Source organism: Larimichthys crocea, chromosome XIX (genome assembly GCF_000972845.2).
Source record: "Larimichthys crocea isolate SSNF chromosome XIX, L_crocea_2.0, whole genome shotgun sequence".
In the NCBI taxonomy this organism is placed as follows: Eukaryota; Metazoa; Chordata; class Actinopteri; family Sciaenidae; genus Larimichthys; species Larimichthys crocea.
The window spans coordinates 8,018,265-8,042,852 of record NC_040029.1 but is presented as its reverse complement, the minus strand read 5'-3'; the positions used below and the strand labels follow the sequence as shown (position 1 = coordinate 8,042,852).

Here is a 24,588-nt window from a genome sequence, read left to right as displayed (position 1 = left end):
AGAACAGGTTACTGTAAATTTAGCAACAGGTGTAGGTGAAGTAATGACAGGCCAACCTTAACGATCCAATTAATTCAAGAGAAATAATTTTTCGTGTCCAATTTTGATTTGCACAGGTGACCGATAACGGAGAGAATGTACAGTCCAAATAAAGAAATAAATATTTCACCATTTTTATTTAAGATGCTTTGTTGGACTGTAACTGCTCCACAATGTTAAAATAAAGTGGCAACTTGTTGTCCCGTTATTGACCAAGCTAACGAATTTATGTTGAAAACAAAAAATAGCATTTGATTAGCTATTCGATAATTATTATTATCGAATATTATTAATTTAGTCATATTTTATTGAACTAAATCAATGGTTAACAAGTATCTGGGTGGATTAAACAACACAGTATGGAGAAAATACAGAGGATTGGAGAGCTGTAACTAACTAGCACTAGTCTGGCTAGTTAGCGCGTTAGCTCACTAGTAGTTCACTTGTCTTGTAAGTTGCAGAATGGCAACTTATCACGGCAACTAAACCACCATAATTATGGCTACATTTTATATAAGTACAAAATAAAACCTTCACTGTGGATTTTTTTTTTAGCTTTCTGAAAAACCACATCCAATAGCATTGGCTACAAAGCTTCGACAGTCAAGCTCGAGGTTACGGAAAGAAAAACGCACAAACAGCTCATGGCAAAACATAAAATAACTGGAAATAATGAAGAATATAAAACTACCACAAAAATATTAGTTCTACTAGAAACTTAGCATTGTGCAACTTCAGGAATTTTCCCCCTCCAGAGACACTGAATATGTAATTTTTGTTGCAGCAATCAACAGCATTCATCGCTGCATCCATCAAAACAACACGCCACCCGTCTTTATCACCACAAAATAAACATTATGTGATGCCTTCACTTCCCAGCAGCGCTCCACACTGTTCAGTAATGACACCTTCTCCCTTGTTATTGGGTGTCGACTGAAATGATCATTATTTTCTGAAAGGTTTCGCTGCAGTTGTAGGCCTGCAGTCGCCGCAGGTCATTTAATCCATGAACGATCAAATTAGATTTACAAACACAAATTAGAAAAAAATCACATTAAATTAAGCTCCTGGGTTTTTGTTTAAAGTATTTGCCATAATTCTTTTTTTTCTCTGTGAAATCCAGAGAAAGCTCGAAAAAGAACAAGCCGACGTTCAGTTAATTGCTACTGGTGGCCAGTCACAGTTGGTCTCCTATGGAGGTGGATAAAAAGAGACCTAGATAAAAAAGAACTGAGCAGCTCTGTAACGCTTCGGACTAATAAAAGCCTTTCTCTTAATCAGTAATGAACTCTGCGATCCATGGAGCTCTCCAGGTAGTAATATGGAGAGAAGACTGAGTATGAAAGGAGCTCTTACTGTGAAAAAGACATGTTTTAAATCCTTCTAACTCAAGCCAAACTAAATAGTGACTTTAGACATGGACCTTAGTGTCGTTTCACGTTTACACTAAGAAGCTGAGGGTGATGTGAGGAGATTGCAATGCAGCGATTAGTCTACTAGATGCAACTAAATTCTACACACTGAACCTTTAAGATATGAGTATCATCTTAAGCCAATTTAAGATTAGTTTGTGGACAACCGTTTTATTTTATGGATGTCGCCTTCTTGGTTTTGGTTGGTGACGTACTGTGAGATGGGGTTTATTTAGTTTTCACACAGGAAAACAAGACCGCCCTAGTCATTTTTGTTCAACACAAAATCAAAATCTTATCTTTGCTCAGTGTCACCACAAAGTTTAATTCAGACCGTGTCTCACTCCTCCAGCACAGCAGCACCTCTTAGTTTAATTGATAATCTGTTTTAGCAAGTTGACTTTGAACTCCAACTGAGCGTCAGAGTCGATGTTGCCGTCTCAATCCTCCCCCCTCTGGACTGAAAGCCCTCCGGTATTTTCCGGAGCTGACTGTCAACCTTCCTGCTGCTTGCTGATGTCTTCATTTATAGATGTCAGAAATGTATTTAATCATCGAACAGCGGGCTATATCGTGTGTAGACGTCAAAATTCAACTGGAAACATCCATTTCATTTATACTTAGCATGTTTTTCTTGGCAAATAAAGGCAATAAAACATCAAAACTAATTGAAATCAGCTCTGTGGGCCTCGGAGTCACCATCCCCCTGATGCAGAATTAATAGATAATCAGACTAACGATGCCGAGGGAAACTGGGTTGACTGATTTTACTTATGACTGACACCATTTTTTGTAGTAAAATCAGAACAGAGGGGTTTCGTGAGTGTGTGTGTGTGCCAGACGTCTGTTTACTCTGAATAGAAAAGCCAGACAGACACGCTGGTGCAAGAGCAGCAGAGGAGGCTATCTTTTACTTGCCTGTTGTACTTTTTTTTTCAGAATGAATGCATTTTGATTGTTTTTTGGACACGTGTAGAGGTTGTGAAATAATTGGACTTTGGAGGAGGGCGAGCGTCTCGTTGCTGGCTGGAGTTTCATGCTCTACGTTTCAGTGTTTTGACTGGAAAGACGTCAACATGATGGACCCAGAGCTCAGATTCCTGGAGGTGAGGAGTCAATACGCTCTTATTTATAGAAACCACAACACCGTGGCTCTTATAGACGGTTTTCAGCGAGTGTTATGACATCCTAAAGTTTCCATCATAGCTGGAGAATCAATTGAGAAGAGTGACATGGGTGTTTTATCATTGAGTCCCAGGAGTGTGTGCTGCCTCCGAAGGCTCGAGGCTCTGAGAAACAGAAACGCATCCTCAGGGACTTAAAGTGTGTCAGGACTCAGACTGTTGTTGTTGCTGAGTGATGAATGGGCTGCAGGGTGTGTTTCGGTGAGATTTGAACACAGGATGCGGAGGTTAGCCAATGGAAAAACAACTTCAGCTAAAAAGATGTTTTATTGAGGACGTTAATGCACTTCCACAGTGACCCAAAGAAAACTCGAACTGCATTAACTGGTATCAGGTTTTTGCACATGACAACAGGAAAACAATGCAACTTTTTTTACTATCATTTAGCTTCTGGTCATTTTCTTGATCAATCGATTCATTTTGTACTCCAGTAAAACAGTAAGAAAGATCCCCAGATCATCCCTCCGTCCTTTTTCTGCCCTTATCCGGCGTTGGGTTGCGTTAGCAGCAGACTCCCCAGCAATGTTTTCCAGTTCCTCCAGGGAAATCCCGAGGCGTTCCCGAGCCAGATCAGATATATAATGTCTTTAGTTTTTCTTGGTTGCACCTCCAAAAGCTCCTAAAGACCAGGACGCAACCTGACGAGATACCCAAACGTCTTCAACTGGCTTCTTTTGATGCAGCAGTTGTGTTTTTCTTGTCCGAACTCCCTCTCTGTTGAGCCCAGTCGCCCTACGGAGGACTGGATTATGCATCCACAATCTTATTCCCTCAGTCACTACCCAAAGCTCATGACCATAGTTGAGGGTCCAATACAATATAAGCTAAACAAAGGAGCCAAAACACCCTCTTCGTTTGCAATTTTCTTCAGCTCTTACTTGGGTATATCAATGTGTTCTTGGACCACATGTTCTGGGTCTGCCCTGTCTCCTTGAAATTACCAAATGTTTACGCCAAAATAGTTAGTCTTGCAAGTTACCAAGGTGACCAAGGTGCTTTTGTTGCCAAAACCTAACCAGGGACCGTGGTCTGGATGCAAATTTGGGACTCTACACTCTCACTTCCAACTACACTGCATTGGATAAATGTTGTGTTTCATCCACTCAAAGAAACGTATGGAGTCACCACAACGTATTTATGGATGGACAAGTTGACGCTCCAACCGAAGAGGCACAGATATCTTGAGGTCTTGTTCCAGAGTGAATGCAAGATGGTTTAGTTTATCAGCTAGTTGGGGGGTTGGGGGACCTTGAACTGGTTCCACTATAAAACTTTTCAGGCTTACTTTCTCTTGCTGGGTAAACCAGGTCTGACCCAATCTGTAGCCAATTTCTGGCTCAGTTGGACCCGGGAATCCCTCAAGGTCAGCCATCACACTGTGAAATAAATCATCTTTCTGGGGACTGAAGTCCAACCAGGGCATCAGACTGGTTAATGGGTCAATCAGTCAACCCTGACCTACTTCTTTCTAGATCAAGGTAGTGGATCATCTTCAACATCCGTGCTGACTCTTTTGATTGTTGCATATTGGCTTAGTATGTATTAGATTTCAGATTATCACTCACTGTTGCACGTTTGTTTGTGTTTATTTAAATATTTAAAACGATAGTGACAATAATTATGCTAAAAATACACTATAATTGAATATGCCATTTATTCAAGTACTGTACCTTTAGTAAGGTACTTTTTTCTTCACTGTGATTATTTGACAGCTTTAGATACTTTACAAATTCAGATTTTAAGAGCTTATAAAATATGTTTTGTCATAATTTAAACTACCCAACAGATAAAAGTACAGTGCAGTTCAGTGCAGCTTAGTGTTTTTAATGTAAAAATGCTAAACATTTCATGGCTCCAGCTTCTCAAATGTAAAAAAAATGCTACTTTTTCTTTCAGTTATTTTTAAAAATGTAATTTTATTTTTAATAAATTTGAGGTTTAGACTGTTGCTGTATTGTGAAGGTGTTGATGTTTCGTATCGTGTAAAATCAACACATTTTCTGTGCGTACTCTATCGTTTGTTTTGGTAACCTTATTTAAAAAACAGTGAATATATTAAAATAACCACGTGTATCATCATGGAGATGACTAATATGTTTTGCAGGTGCAGAGCTTTCATCTGCCAGCAGCTCTACACTCCCACACACAGCTTATTGTCTTTGTAGCTGTGCTGTTTGTAATTTTGCATTTCTATAAATGGACGTTTAGGCCTCGAGGAGATTTAAAAGCAGTCACACAGTTTGTTTTTTAAGGCACCTCTTGCTGCAAAATACGTTGAAATATGGATTCATATCCAAGGAAGGGACTTTAAAGACTGAGTATACCAAGGAAGAAAAAAACAATGGCTCTTGGGGTGAACCTCTTTCAATTATGCCATTTGAAGCCAACTTCATTTCCCACCAAATCCTTTTAATATTTCACCCTTTGCCACACAGAAACAATGATCACAGGCACACGGAATAACAAGTAGACCTCAACATGGATGCAAAAGCACAAATAAATGGTATCCAGGGTTTGGAAAATTGCTATTGATACAGCTCAGCAACAGCAACCTACTTTACAAAGACTAGTTTCCAACAACTGTGGAAGCCTTTTGAGGTTGGTAGTTGAATAGTTTAGATGGAAAAGCTTGACAAAGTCAGGGCTTTCTCCATTCCCTACGCTAAAGATTGCAATGGGACTCATTCTATACATTCCCTTTACTTTGACATTCACAGAATATATCAAATGGTGTCCTTTTGTATATATATGTATTTGTTTATTCTAATAATGAACAGGAACAATTAGAGTTGTTATGGCCTCTTGAGCAATGCCACGTCAAAGTGACCTTATCAAGATCCTGGGATTCTTTGGTATTACCCAAATAACAATCCCCAAAAGCCAAGCAAGTCTGGCACCATGAAGCTGAGCCAAAGAGACCATTTGACCAGACATAACTTGCATGGCTCATTGGCGTGCATCATATTGGTGGAAGTTGATTAGAAATGTTGGTTTTCTTAGTGTACTGTTCTACAAAAATAAACAATCCACCTGCACTGCCCTTTTTTCAGGACATCTCTTGGCTCCTTTTTTTTGCCACCACAAACCTAACCACACTGCGACCATTTCACATTAACTACACAACATACCTATTGCTGAATTCAGATGGATTCCAGCAACTGGACAACACCTTTTGGATGGCATGGGAAAAACAAGGGACGATATATTGAGGAAAACATTTTATTATTTTGGCTCTATTTTTTCATGTAATTAATTATTAGCTTCTTGTTGTCCAGTTGTTTTCTCGTTGTGTGAAGAAGCCATGTGATTTCTTGTAGTAAAGTCAATCGTGGAGAACTTTTGGATGGTGTCATTGACCTTTATCTTAGACTGTACTCTCTGCAGTCCTACTCTAATCTACTAGAACAATATCCAGTTCACCAACTGGTTTTGAATCTATGTGAAAGCAGCAAAACTTAAATCTTGTTTCTTGAGGTATGCCACATTTCTTACCATGCTCTTGGGTACTGTTGCCTCGTCAGCAGACGTCTGTCAGAAAAAGACTCTCTGAAGTTATATTAGACCATGTAATTAAGTTACGACGTGTCTTTTAAATGAATAAAGGAAGAGAAGCAGTGAAGCACTTTTCCTTCAGTCTTAAAACTGCTCTTATCAGGACTTCGCCTCAGGTCCTTCTGGGTCAATTAACCCACTTAGGAACTTTCCTTATCTAAAAAATGCTTTTCAACCAAACCTCAGTGGTTCCAGACTCAGAGCCCTGCAGGTTTCCATCCTGGCAGCGGGTTAATTACATTCACCTGACATCCCAGGTGGAAATCAGTCCCTGATTAGACAGCAGAAGTGAAACCCATAAGGTTTTCTGAGACCTGAGGAGGAGGACCAGTTTGGCTTGTGACCCATTAAAACATAGTGTTGCCTGTTTGCTGCTTCTGGTACAAGCTGTACAGTGTTGGTTATTGCTGGTTGAACCGCTGAAAAATAACAGTGAGTGTTGACCCCAATGGTTTAGAGGTTTGGTTAGGTCCTGCAGTCTAAGTGGTTTTAGAAGGTCTAGACAGGAAAGAAACACCCTCAGGTTGTTGTTTTCGATTTTGAGAGGCGAAGAGGCTCAAAAGTACTTAATATTTTACAAGAAAAACGCATGAAAAAAATCATAAAAATATAACTGGAACACTAGAAAGCAGATAAATATAAAGATACAACTGATTAATATATTATATTAACAATGCACACTCATAGCATTTTCTACGGCATGAAAGCAGGTGCACCTCCAAGCCCGAACTTGTAAGGCATACACAGAAATGCACAAACTATGATGTGGTCTGAAGACAGTGGAGGAAATCTTTGCCTTAGGGAACATTAGTGAACTTCCCAAATACCAGCAGAGGTCAGAGAGAGAGAGAGAGAGATCATTTCTATGTGGTCTCTGATTCCTCCTGTTAAATATTTAATGGTGAAGGGAGGAAAGCTTTGAGGATCTTTTGCTCCCTCATCTTCTGTTCCTGCTTTCTCGTCTCTACTACCAATCCAGCCTCTCTCTCTGTCGATCCGTTCATTTGCTCGTTATTGCTTCCCCTCTGGTTTCCTCACGATTTTTTGATCTGCCCTCATTCTCCGCTCGCTGACCTCGAGCCTCGAACACTGCTCATTCAGTTTCCATCAAGCATGTCTGATGATTTTTACTCACTTCTATCATCTCTAACCACTTGAAGCTGAACTCTGAGGATCTCAATTCTCAATTTAAAAATGCATTTCGCTCAATAGGGCAGTTACAGGTAAAGATGGAGTCATTAAATGAAAATTGCACGGTCATATTTGCCAGATTGAAATGCTTGTGGGACCAATGTTTAATTTTGATCTCTCGCTTCCTTTGGGTGGCGAAAAAAAACCCAACTAACTTTTTTATGGTTCACGTTTTAAAGGTTAAGTTTTGCACCAAAATTGGACTTGCCCTGCATCCAGTTTATAGAAGATTAACTTTATTGATTTATCAATGGGGAAATTGAAAGTGTAAAGTTGGGTTGTTGGCGCAGATTGAACAGTCCAGGTTGGTTTTTACACTGTTGTGTTACTACCATAGCTGAATTAGCTCACTAGTGACTTCTGATAAAATGTGCTAGCAACAGTTGTCAATACAGCCAGTAGTTAGGTAAAAAAGTGGCGTCTTCAAGCAACTTGATGTTTCGAGTAGTAGGTTCAATATTGAGATGTAAAACAGTAACTAAGGGCAGCAGGGCTTAGCAATTTGTCGCCATTTTGCCTGTCTTTCTTAGAGCATTTGATCCCCAGAAGTGTCGACACACAAGAAGACATACACATAAGAAGATAATATCCGCGGGCTAGTTTGTCTTTTTTCTGTCTCCTCCTGTTATCTCCATTATTTTTGGATGGCATTGCGAGCACAGTGTGTGTGATGGTTGGTTGTTTGGCGGCATTGTGTCTTCAGGGCTTTCTCTATGACACCTATCAGTTTGCATCCAGTCATTTGGCAGCAGGAAAGGTCAGCTGGTTACTGATCTGCTCGATTGTCTCGCTTCGTTCCCCTCTGAAGGGATTTCAGATGAAGCCTCGGTCAGGTTCATTCTCAGATGACACGCTGAGCTATAATCCTATAATTTATTTCCGAGGGATATTCTAATACGAGATATCGCGGAGGAGCTCGTAGTCCCTGAAGTGATACTGTAGGAGTATTAGAGTGACTTCATCAGAGGTAAAAATACCACAAAGTGCAAGACACACTGTAGGTCCCTATGGCAATGTAACACTGCTTTACAAACATGGGGAAACTATAAATACTGTTTGGTTTTAGAGACTTAAAGTGAAGAATGTGACAGGATAATTTTAATCAAGGCGTGTGCAGCATCATTTGTCAGGATTAATTAAAGCACCGACATGATTTTTAGTTTAATTAATGACAAAAATAATGACTGATTTCATGTGTTAAATTGCTTTTCATTTCTTGGTGCTGCTTTAATTAACAGGGGACTCTTAATGTGACTGTTTAAGACTCCGGATCAGTGACTTCCAATAAATATTTGACACTTTCTGTCTCATTCATTGATTGATTTAGTATATGCTGAGCTACCCCGTGTATAAAGTTGTTCTAATTTAATACTTATATGATGCTAATACCTTTGGTCTTTTACTTAAAGAAAATACAAAATTATGAGTATTTGTACACTGTGCCACCTTTACTGAAGTCAGGAGGTCTTCAGTTCTTCATGTCTCCAGTTCTTTAGATTTTAGCTCTTTGGATCTTGAAGTGTTTAGGTCTTCAGTTCTTTAGATCTTCAGGTCTTCTGGTCTTGAAGTAAAAGTTCTGACAGTCGTACTCGAGCTGTTCAGCACCATGGACAGCTCTACATTCAGTGACACAGGATGTTTGTACTGATTAACAAAATAAAAGCCCATGACAAAAACTGTATCTGAGTTTAATGTTAATAATGGAGTGATTACATCATGAATGTTATTGCCTTGATACTGCTTTTAAAAACTGTAAACCTGTTACCGTCTAAATAAAGTTTGAAAGAAATTTATTTCAGGAAACGTACAAGATTGAGATTAAAAATCTGTTTTTAAAGGAGTCCTATGGGCAAGACAGAGAAAAATTAAGAATAAGAACAAGAATAGATAGAAAAAAGAAAACATGTATAAGTCCAGTGATCACCAAGTACTATCCATTCAGTTAGGATCAGAACAACCCAATAATGTCTGTATATATGACGATAAAGCAGTGTGTGCATCTGTGGGATCATATCATATAATATAACATCTCACAGTGATAAAACTGAGTGAGCAACAAGTTTCTTCACACAACATTAAATGAAAAACTTTTTTTAAAACAGAAACTTAAAAGACAAATATAGTTTATTAAATTAAATTAAATATTTATAATACTACACAGATGCTTTATATCCTTAACTTTAACTTGTTTGTATTTTCATTGCATTGTGTATATTTTATATTTGCACTCTGTCCTTTTCCCTGTGGATATTATATTGATATGTTGATTTATCATATTATATCGAATGATATTCTGATTTGGGGTTCGTAACGGGGTTAAAATGAATAAAAACATCAACACTATGTGTGTGGCACAAGTTACAAAGTGCTTATGAATGAAAACAAAATAAAAAAAATAAATATAAAAAGCAAATTTAAGTAAAAATGATGTAAAATAATGTATATTATCTATTGAATGTCTATAGATACATATGGAGAGGTGAAACCAGAAGGAACATACAAAATTATGTTTTCAGATTGTAGCGACCTTTATTTTGAAAGTCACACTGGGAAGCCGTCCTGGTCGTGTTTGCGTGCAGCTTCACGCACCTCCTGCTAAACAGCCGCTCCGACAGGTTCGGATGTTATTACCGGGGAGAGGCGCTGGATTGAGGCTGAGCAGGAGGACCGTGGCTCCGGTACAATGACAGCGTCCAAAGACCCGACCAAGAAGAAACCGAAGGAGGGGCAGCAGGATGAGGTACACAACCAAAAACAAACATTCAGAGAACATCTGAAAAACGTTTGCTTTTATTATTCAGTCAGCTGTGAGGAGAGAGATGAGAGTAAACAGGAGCTACAGGCATCCTGATGGAGATGATGTTTAAAATATAACAAAGCTGCGACTCACAGTGATTTAAATATTCATTTAAAGCAACACTGTGCAACTTTTCTCTCATTAAGTAACAGATTTTAAATCATGTTGATGCTACACTGACTTGTAATCAGGTGAATGGTGTCTCTCTCATTCCTACGTCTGTTCTCACACTTTGTTTTTCGGGTCACACACACCAACTATTTCACTGATTCTGGTGAAACTGGATCATATTTTTTATTTTATGGAGAAAATGTTTTCTGGTTTTCCTCCGGCTGCTGCGCCTCAACTCTTTGTGATTTACAGAGTTTCCTGATGGACAGTGAAGTAAACTGCTGCCAGCTGTAGCTGCTGTTAGTTAATGTCAGTACAGTTTGTTAGCCCGGACCGTGATCCCAGGAGTGTTAGTGTTTGTACCACAGGTGTTTAAGGCAGGGAGTGGAACCAGTGTCGTGCCAGAACCGGAGCTGTCGTATGATAGTTTACAGTATTTTAGTATGTGATTCAGCGAAGTGATAAAAAGAGATTCTGTTGACTCTATTATGTCACCAAAATAAAACAGCAAATTTGGAACTTTATCCAATGTTCATACTATTAAGAAAATCATAAATTTAATGGGCTGAATTTTTACAGTAGTTTTCTGTTTTTTTTGTTAGTTTGTTTTTACAAAACTCTGCAAAATCACTGACGACATCTGTCAGTTAACAACCAGACTTACTTTAGGTGTTATGCTGAAGTTATTTCTCAATTTTGTACAGAAAAATCAAGATATTATTCATACAGTATTTTACTGTTTTACTGCAAATCTGCAATGTAACCGGACTCTGCAGCCTCTATGGACGTAATGGCAGAGGAGATGAGACTTGAGGAGGAAGCAAAGAAGAGAAAATAAGAAGAGTAAATCTAGGACTGACTTTTAGTCGTTGGCAAGAGCTTGGAGAAATAAACTGAGCTGGGCTTCTTGTTGTTGGACTAGTCAGTAATATCAGCTGGCTGCTAGGTCTTGTGTTGTTGCACTTGCTTCATGCTTGGCTGCTCGACATTTGAGGTGTTTCCTGGAAAATCACTGTCTTTGTCTTCCCAGGATTCACTTTGTTGATCTATTTCTGTGCCTTTACTTTATCCCCTCGTAAACACACACTTGTAAACACCGACGGCGACACACATACTTGACCTCCCCGCTTGCTTTACTTTCTAGTGAAGCGAGTCTGATCAACAGACTGTTACGGACACACACGTATACAAACACTCACACACAGCTTCAGCTCAGAGACGTCGAACTAATACTCCGACAGCACTCGATGGCTCTCCCCACTGCTGAGCGCGAGTGTGTGAATCGTTTTTTCCTGCTTCATTAATTAAACGGTTTCCACTTCGACAACACAGCATGAGACACAGATTGTTCTGGACACATTCGTGCCTCTTATCTTCATGACTATCGTACAGTAGATCTACTGTAAATATCATCTGTGACATCAAAATGATTCAGTCTTACAGTCACTGCAGACTATATTTAGTTTTAATCAGTGGTGGAAAGTAACTTCATATATCTACAACACTTTAGGTACTTCATACTTCTACTTCGAGACATTACAGAGAAAAATATTGTACTTTTTACTCCCCTACATTCAAGTTTTAGTGACTAATTACTGTGAAATGTGGAGTGTATCTACAACTGTCTGCAACTAATAACATAATGTAACTGACTACTTGGCTGTAGCTTCACATTTGGTATCAATTTTCCCATCTAACTCTCAGCAAAAAAAGCAACAATTGTATTTTCCAATGGGCCACGTCATCTATCTACAGCAAGCGGCTGTTTGAAGCAGGAAAGTTGCGAGTTTAAGAAACAGAAATAAAATAATGGATTTTTCTTGTTTTTAACTGTCTGGACACTGGTCCAAATTAAAGCCCAAAAAAAGCTGCTTAAGTTCAAGATTGTTCTGCCTCTTCTCAAACATTTACTTTAACGCAAAGCGGTGTACCTTGAAAGCAACACGTGTTCATCGCTTACCTCTGGAGGAGGAAGGAAAGAAAAGTCAGCATCCAGTCTGACACGTCTGATGTGTGAAAGAGGCTTCACACTGTCTTCCTTGATGTATCTCTCTGTCTTTCTCTGAAGCTCTGAAGAACGGTGAATTAAACTCCATATGACAGCTACCTATTACAGTTCCCTGCAATGTCACTGCTGGAAACCTCACAGCGCTCGTCCTTGCTCGTATTCCGGCCAAAATCCGGGAGCTCTCCTTGCATCATTGTCTCCTTTTTTCTCACTTGTTTTAAAGTCCTGGCTACACAGGTGACTTTCATCATCACAGCCTGAAGTGAGAGCGAAAAGATCAGCCCAGAATAATGATGTAACCCGGGTCAGACAAAAGTTTTGGATGTCCAAGAGTTTGAATTTCTGCCTTTGGTACAGATAAAAGCGTCATGTGAAAGACTGAAAATGTAACATCAGCAATTAAGATTACATTTTTCTTGTCAAGCCTAAGTGTTTTCTTTTCTCTGAGGCTCTTTTTGGTGGATAATCGCCGCTCTGTCTAGACAGGATGAGTGTAAGCTGCAAAAAAGTCTGTCTCCTTTCAATGTCCAGTTGAAGGAAGGACTGAAATTTTCGGAAAGCAATTCATAAGATAGTCAGACACTAGAGACGAAGGTCAATCATGGATAAAAGTGATTTTACTCAATGTATTATCTCACAAAAACATGAAATATACTTTATTCTCTTCATTCAGACAATAGACAATAATAGTTTTCTGTTTTTATTTTTCATTTGTTGCTTAATTAGTTAATGTTTCCTTCCAGAAATCAAGCTGCCCTTTATTTGTATGTTTTTTTTTATGAAGAAACGGGATTACACTAAGTGTGTCTTCAGGTTTATACAGCTTTTTGTGGTAATTGGTCACTTGAGATGTTGTTGTTTTTTTCTTAGTAATCCCTTTTACAGTTTTAGTAGGAACATTTTTTAGTTTTTCTTACATTTTTAGCCCAAATTCAACAAAAAAAACATCTTGAAACAAGACTCTACAAGCCATGCTGCAGTAGCAGCTCAGTTTTTGTGACAGCTGAAAACAACCTGTTACAAAGAGCGATCCACACCACCTTGTATCTCTTACAGTGAATAGGTAGCTGGTTCACTTAGCTTAGCATAAAGACTGTGGGCAGTTACCAAGCAACAAGCTTAAACTCCAGGAAGTCACTGCTCCCTGCCCCTGACAGTATAAAGAACTGGCAGTCGTCTAAAAATAGGCAAAGACGTGGATCATTGGTGGACTGAATGAAGCCTGGTTGCTCAAACGAGCCATTTGTAACAGCACCTATCTGTCAATCAAAGCAGCCACGCTCTTAATCCTGCATAACTTTAAGCTTTAATACAATGTGAACAGGTGAGTTGTATATAAATTCACCCTCAGTACAGTTGTCATGAACGTGGAAATTAGCTACAGGGACCAAAACTGTTTTTTGTACCAGGCTGTAAACATGTTTATTTCTGCTGTGAAACATGGGGACTTATGGAGACTGACTCACTTCTGGAGCCAGCCTCAAGTGGACGTTGTTTATGATGCAGCAATGCTGATTTATTTGTGTTTTTGTGTTGCAGGAGTTTGTGGACGTCAGCCCGCCGCAGAGGAACTGGAAAGGCATCGCCATCTCCCTGCTGGTGATCGTGGTGGTCTGCTCGCTCATCACCATGTCGGTGGTCGTCCTCACACCTTGTATGTAATCTACACGCTGCTGTTTACGGTTCAGTTTGTTCTTCTGTGATGAAGCCGTAAGAACATTTCTGTGTCTTTTCAGTGGAGCTCCCTGACTACAGTAAGTCCAGACTGACTGTGGCAGATCTGTACAAACCAGAGTTCAGCACTCACGACCCGGAGGCCACGTGGATCAGCGGTGAGTCCTTATATCAAAAGTTTGGCGTGCATTAGCCTCCGTGACTAACAAAAAGTTGATGAGGAGAATCAGGTGAGAACGCTGTGACATTGAGAGGAAAGTGTGATGGTGACGTAACCGAACAAAAACAGTGTGACTTTTAGAAGAAAGTAGCGAGGTGATGTTTGTGTGAAAGGTTCCTGGTATTTTTATCTTCTAAAAATGAAAGATGTGTGCTCTTTTGTCAGGTTTAGTTTGGATGGAACAGCTGGTCATGTCTGGCTGCTTCGTCTCCTGCTGAAACTTAAAACGGTTTCAGGTTCGACAGCTGGGTAGGAAACAGCGGGGTTTTAACACCTTAATGCTCATTTCACGCTGAGAACAAGTGCGCTTGTCTAGGTCAGTTTTTCACTTTAAGCTTGCTTCCTTGGATTTATGAGAAGGCAAAATTTAAACTCACTAAAATAAAAGTAAAAACATCAACCTGATTCAACCTGATGCATAAGTTCTTTTTAAATATCAGGAAAAAATATCAGGGAAAATCTGAGAACATTTTCTCCATATAATAGGATCAATTTTCACCAAAATCTGTGAAATAGTTGGTGGTTTGTGACTTAGTTACACAGTGCAACAACATATGTACTAATGACACCATTCATTACAAGTCAGTGTTGTTTTAATGGGGCAGCAGTAGTTCACTCTGTAGGGATTTGGCTTAGGAAGTCCAGTTTTAGTGTCTGGAAATCAAAACAGTGAGCTTAAAGACACTAAAGCTCTGTGAAGCTGAAGGGAGGTGCAGAGCTGGGTTATATGAGTGACCTCATTCACATCATACAAATAATCTGATTGCTTTTTATTCAGGGATAGAGAAAGATCATTATTTTAGCCGCTAAATAGCCAAATAATACCCTCAGGAGTCGGTGGAGACCAAAATCAGAGCTAAAATTTGACCTTTATGTATTTGTGTATTTAGACTTCTGAACATATGAGTTTAATAAAAAGCTGATATTGTCAACATAAATCCATCAAACCTGAGGGTTGACGCAATCTTCTTACCGAGGGAGGGAAAACAAGTTCACTTTCTGTTTGAGTAAAACCTTCAGAGGACTGTGGGAAGTGCATTAGTAGAAAATGAGAATTTCTCCACCTGAGGTTTCATTACAGACTCGGTGGCGGTATCAATTCCAGATATATTAAAACCATTTATTCACCGAGATCATCATCTCTAAGAGGAGCTGCTGTCTCCAAAGTCACAGTGAATTTTATCAAGGTCGATAATCTCGCGGAGAAGAAGTTTTTTAGGCGTGGAAGAAACTTGTTTTGTTCGAAAAACAATCGTGATATGGATCATACGTACACCTGAGAGATCTATGACGCATTCAGGACCACAGCATACGTACACCTGAGAGATCTATGACGCATTCAGGACCACAGGTAGACTAGAAATAATCTACTAAACTGTTTATTTATGTATTTTCGTATTTCCTTCCTTATTTCCTTTCCCTATTTAGTAATCATTATATATTTTTACATATATATTTTATTTTATTTATTCATTTTTTAAAATTTTGTTCATTTGTAGAAAAATGTAAATCCCAACTTTAGGATCTAAAAATAAATAAATGAAAATAAAAAAAGAACAATTTAATCACATAAAATAAATATAATGTAATTAATTAATTAATTAATTAAATACAATTAAAAATGTCTTTAAAAAACATTTATAAAATCTAAAACTTAAACTAAGAACTTTGTTTTAAATAATGTTTTATAAAGCGTCACAAATCTATGTGAGAAAGTGAATTATTGACTTATTTTTCTGACTTAGTCAGGAGCCACATTTAGCCTTGGGATGTTTTGTGAACACTTCCCCTGAGGTTTTGTTTATTTAAAAAAAATAAATCTGTATTTCTCAGTTCACTTCAATAAACAGTGCGGCGTGCATAAACACACAAACTAATTGAAGCGACTCATGCTGACCTGCATATCAAAACACAGATGGCCTCACAGTGTCATGTTGAATCAGGAGCATGACGACCTGCAGTGACTCGGGGTCAAACAACCTCCCACCCGATGAGAAACCATATTCAACAATAATATGTCATAATAACAACACAGTGCTTGTTGGTAGCAGTGTGCAAAACATGTCTTAATTGAATAGAATATTAAAATAAATCCACTAAAAGTGAATCTGTTGAGGGTGAGCTGAATGCGTTTTCAGCTCCTGCAGATGCAAGCAGTAAAAAGTCAATAAAATCTTCTAATCAACCCTAAATTTTACAGGAAGCCAGAGGGGGAAAAGCAAATAGTATGTGTTTGGTTCTGGTTTGAGTTACGATTCTGCAGAAATCAGATAAACCTGTGCATTAATGAACCTTGACCTGGAGTTAATGCACCATAAACTCCATCCACTTTCTTGTTTCTGCTTGTTTATTTCCAATAGTCGTTCCTTTGAAAACTTTCTTGTGTTTAATGAGCATATTGAATACACATTTTGTGTCAGTTTAATCACTGCACCACCCAAACTGATTTAATGTAGCAACAGAAGCATGATAAATGCTTTTATAGTCGTGTTTATTTTATTAACAGATAACCAAAACCACTATACAAAGTGCCATCCGCTACCATCCGGGATAAAAATGTCTGTGTTATGCAGCAATTATGTCTCCCATCTCAACATAATCTGAAAAACACATTAGTGGTATATTAATGTCATTTCTACAGTTTGCTTAAGCTTTTGTTTCCTGTTTTGCTCCTGAACAAGAAAAACATGTTCTGCGTTTCAGACAGTAACTCCTGAACAAGAAAAACATGTTCTGCGTTTCAGACAGTAACAATATTAAAGCTGCTTTTTCCTCACTACACCATGTCCAAAGTCAAAGCTAACATTTCTGCAAAGAATGAGAAATAACTTGTGATATTGTGGTTTTAACTGGTTAATGTTAGCTTGCTCCGTATGTTACGATAACATCCCAGGACTCCCAGGGCTGATCTAGCTGGTAAATTGTCTGTCTTGCTGTTTGCAGGTTACTTCGTCGACTGTAGTTACAACCCATTTGGATGTATGAAGCGTTGTTGGGTTGCAGCTGGCTGGTTAACCTTTGCTAGTTTGTCAAGTCAAGTCAAGTGTATTGTCAATGCTGCCATATGTACATACAGAGAATTGAAATAGTGTTTCCCTCATATCCCTGGAAACAACATGAAATATAAAATATACACTTTTGATGGATGATGCTCATTTGTGGCTACAGAGGATGCTTACTGCAGTGCATTAATATCCAGAGTTGCCAATATTAACAAGAGTTTTCTGCTGTTTGTATTTATGCACAACTGTATGTGAGCGTTGTTCATCAGAGATGCAAGCAGCTCCAGTGAAAAGAAACCTGTTGCATAAAGATAGCACACCTGCAAATGCCATCTGTAGCTCAGATGGTAGAAGAGGCTTTGTGTTAAAGTGGCGGAGTTTCAAACAAAGGCGTTTTCCACACAGTAAACTGTACATTAGCAGAAATGTTGCACTCATAACACTCTGCCATTCGAGTTCACTGACCTCTATTCTCCAATCCTTCCCAAGGCCACATCAGCAACACCACCTCATTACATTTTCTTCCCATGTTATATAAGATGCACGCTGCTGGAGGTGTTACAGCATAGCCTTGATGTGGCTTAGGGCTTTATTGTGTCACACAGCATGAAGAGAGCAGCATGAAGAGAGCAACATTCGTCCGCGTGTTTTCTCGCTCGTACTCGGGTCCAAATGTGGCGAATCTCGTATGTTCTTATTGTTTAAACTGGCTTCCCGACAGCGTGACAGATTGTGTTTGCATCCGAGCTCGGAGACGCAAATAAAAAAAAATAAAAAAAGATTAAGGCAGAAAGAAAATAGCAGCTACAGCTGGAGGAGCTGAGCAGGAAAAATAAGAAGTCAGAGTGGTTTGTTGACAGCTAACGTATAGCGCTTTCATAGTAATTTCGAGGAGGTAGATGACTAAATATATCTGTAACACCTTTCTGGAGACGTGCTGGCAGTGACAGACGGAGACACACAAGGACAGAGGTGGAGGGAGACAGTGAGAGATGGCCGCCCTGCTCTGGATATGAAACAGAGATCTACTGCCTGCTGCGTCCTTCCCTTCCACGGGGAGATAATACTAATGACTAGTCCTGTGGCCTGTGGCTTCTCATTATGGGCGCTTGTTGGGATGGACTCGAACACACACACACACACACACACACACACACACACACACACACACACACACACACACACACACACACACACACACACAGATGCATGTATATATTCTTGTGAGGACTGAGTACCACCACCACAAAGCAGGGACACTTCTAAACATCTAAACACGATGTGGACGCCAAGACTGATTCGATGAATCTGTTTCAGTCTCAAGCAGGTGATGCCAACAGTTGGAGTTTAGAGCTGCCATAATCAGTATTTTCATATTAATAATGGATCAAAGGGTCTTGGGTCTCACCATGTTGCAGTTTAACTGAACTTTATCGCATCTTTGAGATCAGTGTTTTGGTTTTCAGGCCTTCAGCTAAGGTTGGACTGATGTAATAACTAGGTTTACATTAGGCGTTTTGTGTATTAATGCAAAGCGAAGCTAGACAGCTTTATATTTAATGTATAGACATGAGGGTTACCAACAAAATGAAACATGCATTCAGCAAGAAAGCTGAACATCCTACACTGATGGATCGACTTCAAACGTTTGGAAATAGAGTTACCTGCAAGTCTGACAGAGTCTGTAGAGTCTGACTTGTTTTGCTGTCCCATGAGCTGTTTTGTTTAGATTGATGATAAAGTTGGGAAATTACAGGTTGACGTGCAATGTGGTGTAAATCTAAAAGTAGATCAGGTTTTGATGAGAGTCAAGAGCCCGTGCAGGCGTGCTTAGTCTGGGCTTGGATTTACTGCTGGGACTCCTGGAGGTGTTGTGGGTATAATTCAAACATGTCTGTAATGGAAATTGCTTCCTTGACAACCTCCAACTCATTTCTCTCCTCTAACATCCGAGTCAGGCTTCAATAGCTGCTCAGCCTAATTTAATAGCACAAGAGACACTTACATCATATCTGCTATAATAGTACTTCACAAACTGAAAGCAAACAAGAGGTGGAGGATTCATGTTGAGCCCTCAGGAAGTCAAAATCGCGTCCAGAAAAAGAAATAATATAAACATTAAGATGTGAAATTGCAGCTCCTCGAGTGTCATTTAGATGTTTTTCTCAAAGCCATCAGCAAAACAATCAAATCTGTTTCCTGGCTGCACAGGACACAAACATGAATGCAAATAGATAAAGTCATCAGGTTCACATCCTGTTTATAGAGATGTTAAGTCAAAGTACAGTTTTCTGAGGACATTTGATTTGATCTATTTCAATGGTTTTGGTGAAACTGGATAAAATTTTTCTTTTTTTTCCTCTCTGTGATTTACAGAGTTTCCTGATGGACAGTAAAGTAAACTGCCAACTGTAGCTGCTGTTAGCTAATGTAAGCTCAGTTTGTTAGCCAGGCTGTCTGGACTTTGAGCCTAGAACGCCGGGGGAGTGTTTGTGTTTGTACCACCGCTGTTTTGGACCACCGGGAAGAAGAAGAAGAGGAGGTTTACAGGGAATGCTCACAGGCAGTGGAGCCGGTGTCGTGCCAGAACCGGAGCCGGGCAGCCGAAGCCAGGCAGCAAAGTTGTCAACTCGCAACTTTTTGATCATAAGTAATGTAATCATAACAAATACACTGTCCATATTTACCACAGTGGGATTACACTCTGGAAACTGGAGTCGACACATCGCAAAAAATGCGATTTTCTATGTACTGTTGCTTTAACATGAAAACAGAAGACAGTGTCTAGCCTCTGCAGGCTTTGGTGGAGCGCAGTTCAAAAGCATGAATCAGTGTTTTCAGCAGTATATTCTGCTCTCTGTGCTCATTAATGTTATCTTGCATCATTGTCTGCATTAAGGATGGTACACTGATTTCTGAATGTTCCCACAGAAACTGCCTGATCAGTGGTTTCATTTCTTTTATCCGTTTCGACGTATGCTGTGTATTCGTAGAGTCACTGTTGTAATGTATATAAGTGAATTATTCATAGAGCTGCTGTTTATATCTCCATCTCTGTATTGTTTATATAAAGGTACTTACATACAGTAAGAGGCAAACGGACGAGAGCTTCACACCGCTTTGTTCATCACACATGATTGCTAATGAGCCTTATACAAACAATAGGCTACATCTTTAGCAGTGACCCATATGAATAAAACAACATAACTAATGCATTATTTATGATATTATGTAAAAGAAGTTAATCATGCAGACACAAGAAGCAATATATATCCGCAATAAATCCCAGACACCTTCTGAGAGACGCTACACGGCCTCCACTCTTCTGGATTCAGACTTTTCACCAGCTGTTCAAACAGCTGCAGGGATTTGCTCCCATTCAGCCACGAGAATATTAGTTATTAGGACGTGTTCAGATCCAACAGTGACAAACCTGCCTGAAAAGTACAAAGTATGTCCGTCCCCTGTGACTGTTCTGTTATTATATATGGCTTGATTTGATGATTCTGACTCATGAATTAATGTAAAAGCAGGATTTTACTGTTGTAGTTGGTTGAGGTGGAGCTCATGTTGAACTATTTTGGATTTCTGGACTGCAACTCATGATTATTTTCATCATGGATTCATCCGCTGATTATTTCCTTTATTAGTCAGTTGATTGGTTTGGTGAGAAATGTCGTCACAATTACCCAAGCTGACATCTTCACAAGGTTTGTTTTGTTCAAGGAAAAGCAGCAAATCTTCACATTTGTGAAGTGAGAACAATGAAATGTTTCTGCATGGTAGCCAATCAGTCGGTTAATTGAATGTTGGGTAGTTAGATTTATAACCAAATGTGTTGAAAGTAACTAAAGCTGTCAGATAAATGTAGACAAGATAAGACTCAAATTTCTTCTTCTCTCTAGAACAGTAAACGGACCAACACTGGGTCACTGCCGGTTCATGCTGTGTTTGATGATGGGTTGAAGTCGAGTTCCTTCACACCAAAGTGGGAAAACCATTTCTTTGTGGAGCTGGCTTTGTGCCATGGGGAACTGACATGTTGAAACACGAAATGTGAAGGGTAGAAATACACAAAGGCACAAGACTGTGACCAAAATAATGTTTTTGATAAAAAAGAAAAAAGACACATAAATTTTTACTTAAACCTGCATTAATTGTGTTTTTTTTTCTGTGATGACCGGTGATACAATTTCTTTGTGAATTGTGGGAAGCACCAGACTTATCAGATGTAACAGCAGTGCTCGATTGATGAACGATTTATGCGTTACTGTTAACTAAATCCTTCTGGACTTGTTTTAAACACTATCTTCATGTCACAGAAACAAAACTATACACTGTCCATACTCGTACAAGACGGCTGCAGATATAGAAACTTCTCGGCAACAAATTCTCATCCACATCACACTTTCTGTCCTCTCATATAATCCACAAATCTCTTTGCTGAGGCAGTCGTGTGCAGACACGTCCAGACATCCAGCATTCATTGTGTCCGAGAGCGACATCTGATCATGTGGCTGCTGGTCCTAAATAAAGTCTATCTGAGGGTTGGGGAATACAGAGCGTGAGGTGACACTGTCCTAGGTGTAATTCATGAAATTCATTTTTTAGATGTTTAGTACCAGTGAAAGGTTTGAACACACTTTGTAGATTTAACTGAAGACATCAAAACTTTGCACACTCTTTGTAATCTCTCAATCAGCTTCACAAGGAATGGTTTTCAATTAACAGGTGTGCCTCGTCAAGAGTTAATTAGTGGACACAGTAGAAAATGTGTTAGACACCCTGTTAGATCTAAAAACAGTGTGACAGTGAGTTTTTAAGATTTTGCAAGACTCAGGATCACTATTTCCAAGACTAGATTCATGTTAAGTTAAGATTTCCTGTTATGCAAGTGTATCTGCATGTCTGGTTCCCACATTGAAGTATGAAGGCGGTTTGGTAGACGGTGTCGGAGCCTTGCTGGTGATTTAATCAAAATTCGAGGCACACTACATCACACAATGATTATCATGAAGCCGATTGAGAGAATGCAAAGAGTGATGTTTGGTTTGTAAATACACAGAGGTTTGGTGGTGGTTGAGTTTGAGTAAGAAAGCAGTATCAAAGCAATAAAAAAGACTGCGTGAACTCAAACATGTTTGAGCTCAGCTCAGCTTCGTTGGTTAATTCCAGGACCCAACGGCAGTTTGTTCTCCGGCAAATGTCGGCATTTGTTTGAAATAAACCGGCTCTAAGATTTCAGCTCTCACACATGAGGTGAATTAATGTGACAGCAGGTCTGGAAGGTGTAGCTGTGACCTACGTCAGATAAGAGAAATCCAGGACGGAGTGAGTGTGTCTCTGTGTGTAGCTGTGAATTACAAATGTTCCCGGTGGACAGACGGTTCACAGAGATGGCTAATGGACTGACAGACTCCGAATGGAAATCAGTGAGTCTGGGCCTTTTCTTTTTCTGTAGAGGGTGCAGCTGATTTGCAGATAAGATGACGAAATACCCACAGGAATAACAGTCATTATCATATATATATATATATATATTCTTGTTATCATATATTATTCATTCATTTTCACGTCTTATGTCAAACCATGTACGGTCTAAGAGCATTGCCTGTCTTTTCTCATGCAGAGGCCTTGGCGAGATGTAGAAACTAACTAACAAACTCTAATACATTACTTATGAGAAAAATAAGCCCAGCCAAACATTAAGCAAGTGCGACAACAAGCAAATGGCTAATATTAGACGTGACCTCAACTGATTGTCATCTTGTTGCATACTCATATAATGTTATAATTGCACCCCACTGGAAACTCCTAGTGTTTGCATGACGACAGTGGATGGAAACATATGTTCATTTGCATTTTTGGTCTTCGGCTCTGGCTCTGGTGGTAGAGCAGGTCGTCCGTTAATCAGATGATCTGTGTTTCGATCCCAGGCTCTTCCAGTCTGCATGTCGAAATGTCCTTGGGCAAAATACTGAACCCCAAATTGCTCCCAAAGGCTGTGCCATCAGTGTGTGAATGATTAGCTTCCAAACTGATGAGCAGTTGGCACCTTGCATGGCAGCCAACGCCATCAGTGTTTGAATGAGCACGGTCTGTTTACCATTTTCTCAAATTTGAGTGTTGACATTGAACTATACAAATCTAAGTTGTACATAAGTTGGAGCTAATGCTGCACACGGTTGCAGTTCGGCAAAGAAGAAGCAGTAAAATGTTGAGGTGGTCGTTCGATTTGAGACAACGCAACCCTGCTGAAATTAGCACACTACGCCAGAAAGTACAGAGTGTGCTGCATAGAAGTTTACTAACGAAAGTATCCAAACTGAAACACAGCAAAAGTCCGAACTTGACCAGCAGCATCTTATTCTGGTACAAAACTTCTCATTTACACACTTATGTAACGTGACCTTTTCTTTTAGTCTGAAGACTCACAGGTCAGTTCAGTTGTTTCTCTCATGCAGCTCGGTGACCTTTTTATAACAAGCTCCTGGTTGTTTTTCTCTAATTTTGTGTCATTAACGTTTCCGTGTTTCCTCTCTCAGATTCAGAGGTGGTGTACAGGAACCGTGACGGTCACGTCATCAAGTTTAACTTCGTCTTGAACGAGACGGAGGTCATCCTGAGCAACAGCACGTTTGTAAGTTTTGTTAAACCAGCTGTTCTTTTAGTTTCCTATATTTGTTGACCTAAAAATGTTACTATGATAGCATTTGTGTCCAGTTGTAGCAAAGCAATGAGTTTAATGACCACTGCAGACCGGGAACACCCCAAAAGAGCTGAAGTTTTGGAGATGTTCTGCCCAGTCGTCACAATTTGGTCCTTCTCGAAGTTGCTCAAATCATTTTGCTTGTCCGTTTTTCTGCTTCTAACATCACAAAATGTTCACTTGCTGTCTAATATGTCCCACCCACTGACAGTGTCAGTTGTCATAATGTTATGGTTCATCAGTATTTGAAATAAATCAGTAATATATTTACTAAAACCTACCACACAGGTTTACATATCTTTATATCTGGGGCTCAGTATATGTGGGACTTCACACTGAGACAGCTCTCATCTTGTCTGGCTGGTGTGATTGGATCCCCAGAGGCTGCAGGAAACATGTCAGACCGGCCCGGCAGCACCTCATCACCTTGTTACCTGCAGAATCAGAATATGATAATATGCTGCTGAGAGCAGGAGGGGGGTGTCGTGTATCCAGCTGCTCTAAGGTCACTAAATCTGCTCGCCTCAACTTACCTCGACATGATCACCAGGCAGAGCAACATGAAAATATGTCAGTATTTGTAATCTTATTATTCTTTCATGTGCTTAAAATATCGGCGTAATTCAACCAGGAATGTTTATAGAAAGCAGGTCAAATTTAACAGTTTTAATTGCATCATTATAATCCTC

The 24,588-nt window shown here is 39.4% G+C and overlaps 1 protein-coding gene across 2 annotated transcripts in view; it reads left to right on the top strand.

Moving 5' to 3' along the window:
• The window catches only part of LOC104929097 (inactive dipeptidyl peptidase 10), a 49,743-nt gene that overhangs the window by 6,822 nt on the left and 18,333 nt on the right, over positions 1-24,588 (top strand). The window contains exons 1-4 of one of the 2 annotated variants that reach the window (XM_019271147.2): positions 9,984-10,118; positions 13,834-13,948; positions 14,031-14,126; positions 23,736-23,830. In XM_019271147.2, coding sequence (XP_019126692.2) covers positions 10,062-10,118; positions 13,834-13,948; positions 14,031-14,126; positions 23,736-23,830 — 363 coding nt within the window. In that variant the 5' untranslated portion in view covers positions 9,984-10,061. Of the gene's footprint in view, positions 1-9,983; positions 10,119-13,833; positions 13,949-14,030; positions 14,127-23,735; positions 23,831-24,588 lie in introns of those variants that run through there. The other variant, XM_019271146.2, reaches the window with a different exon arrangement.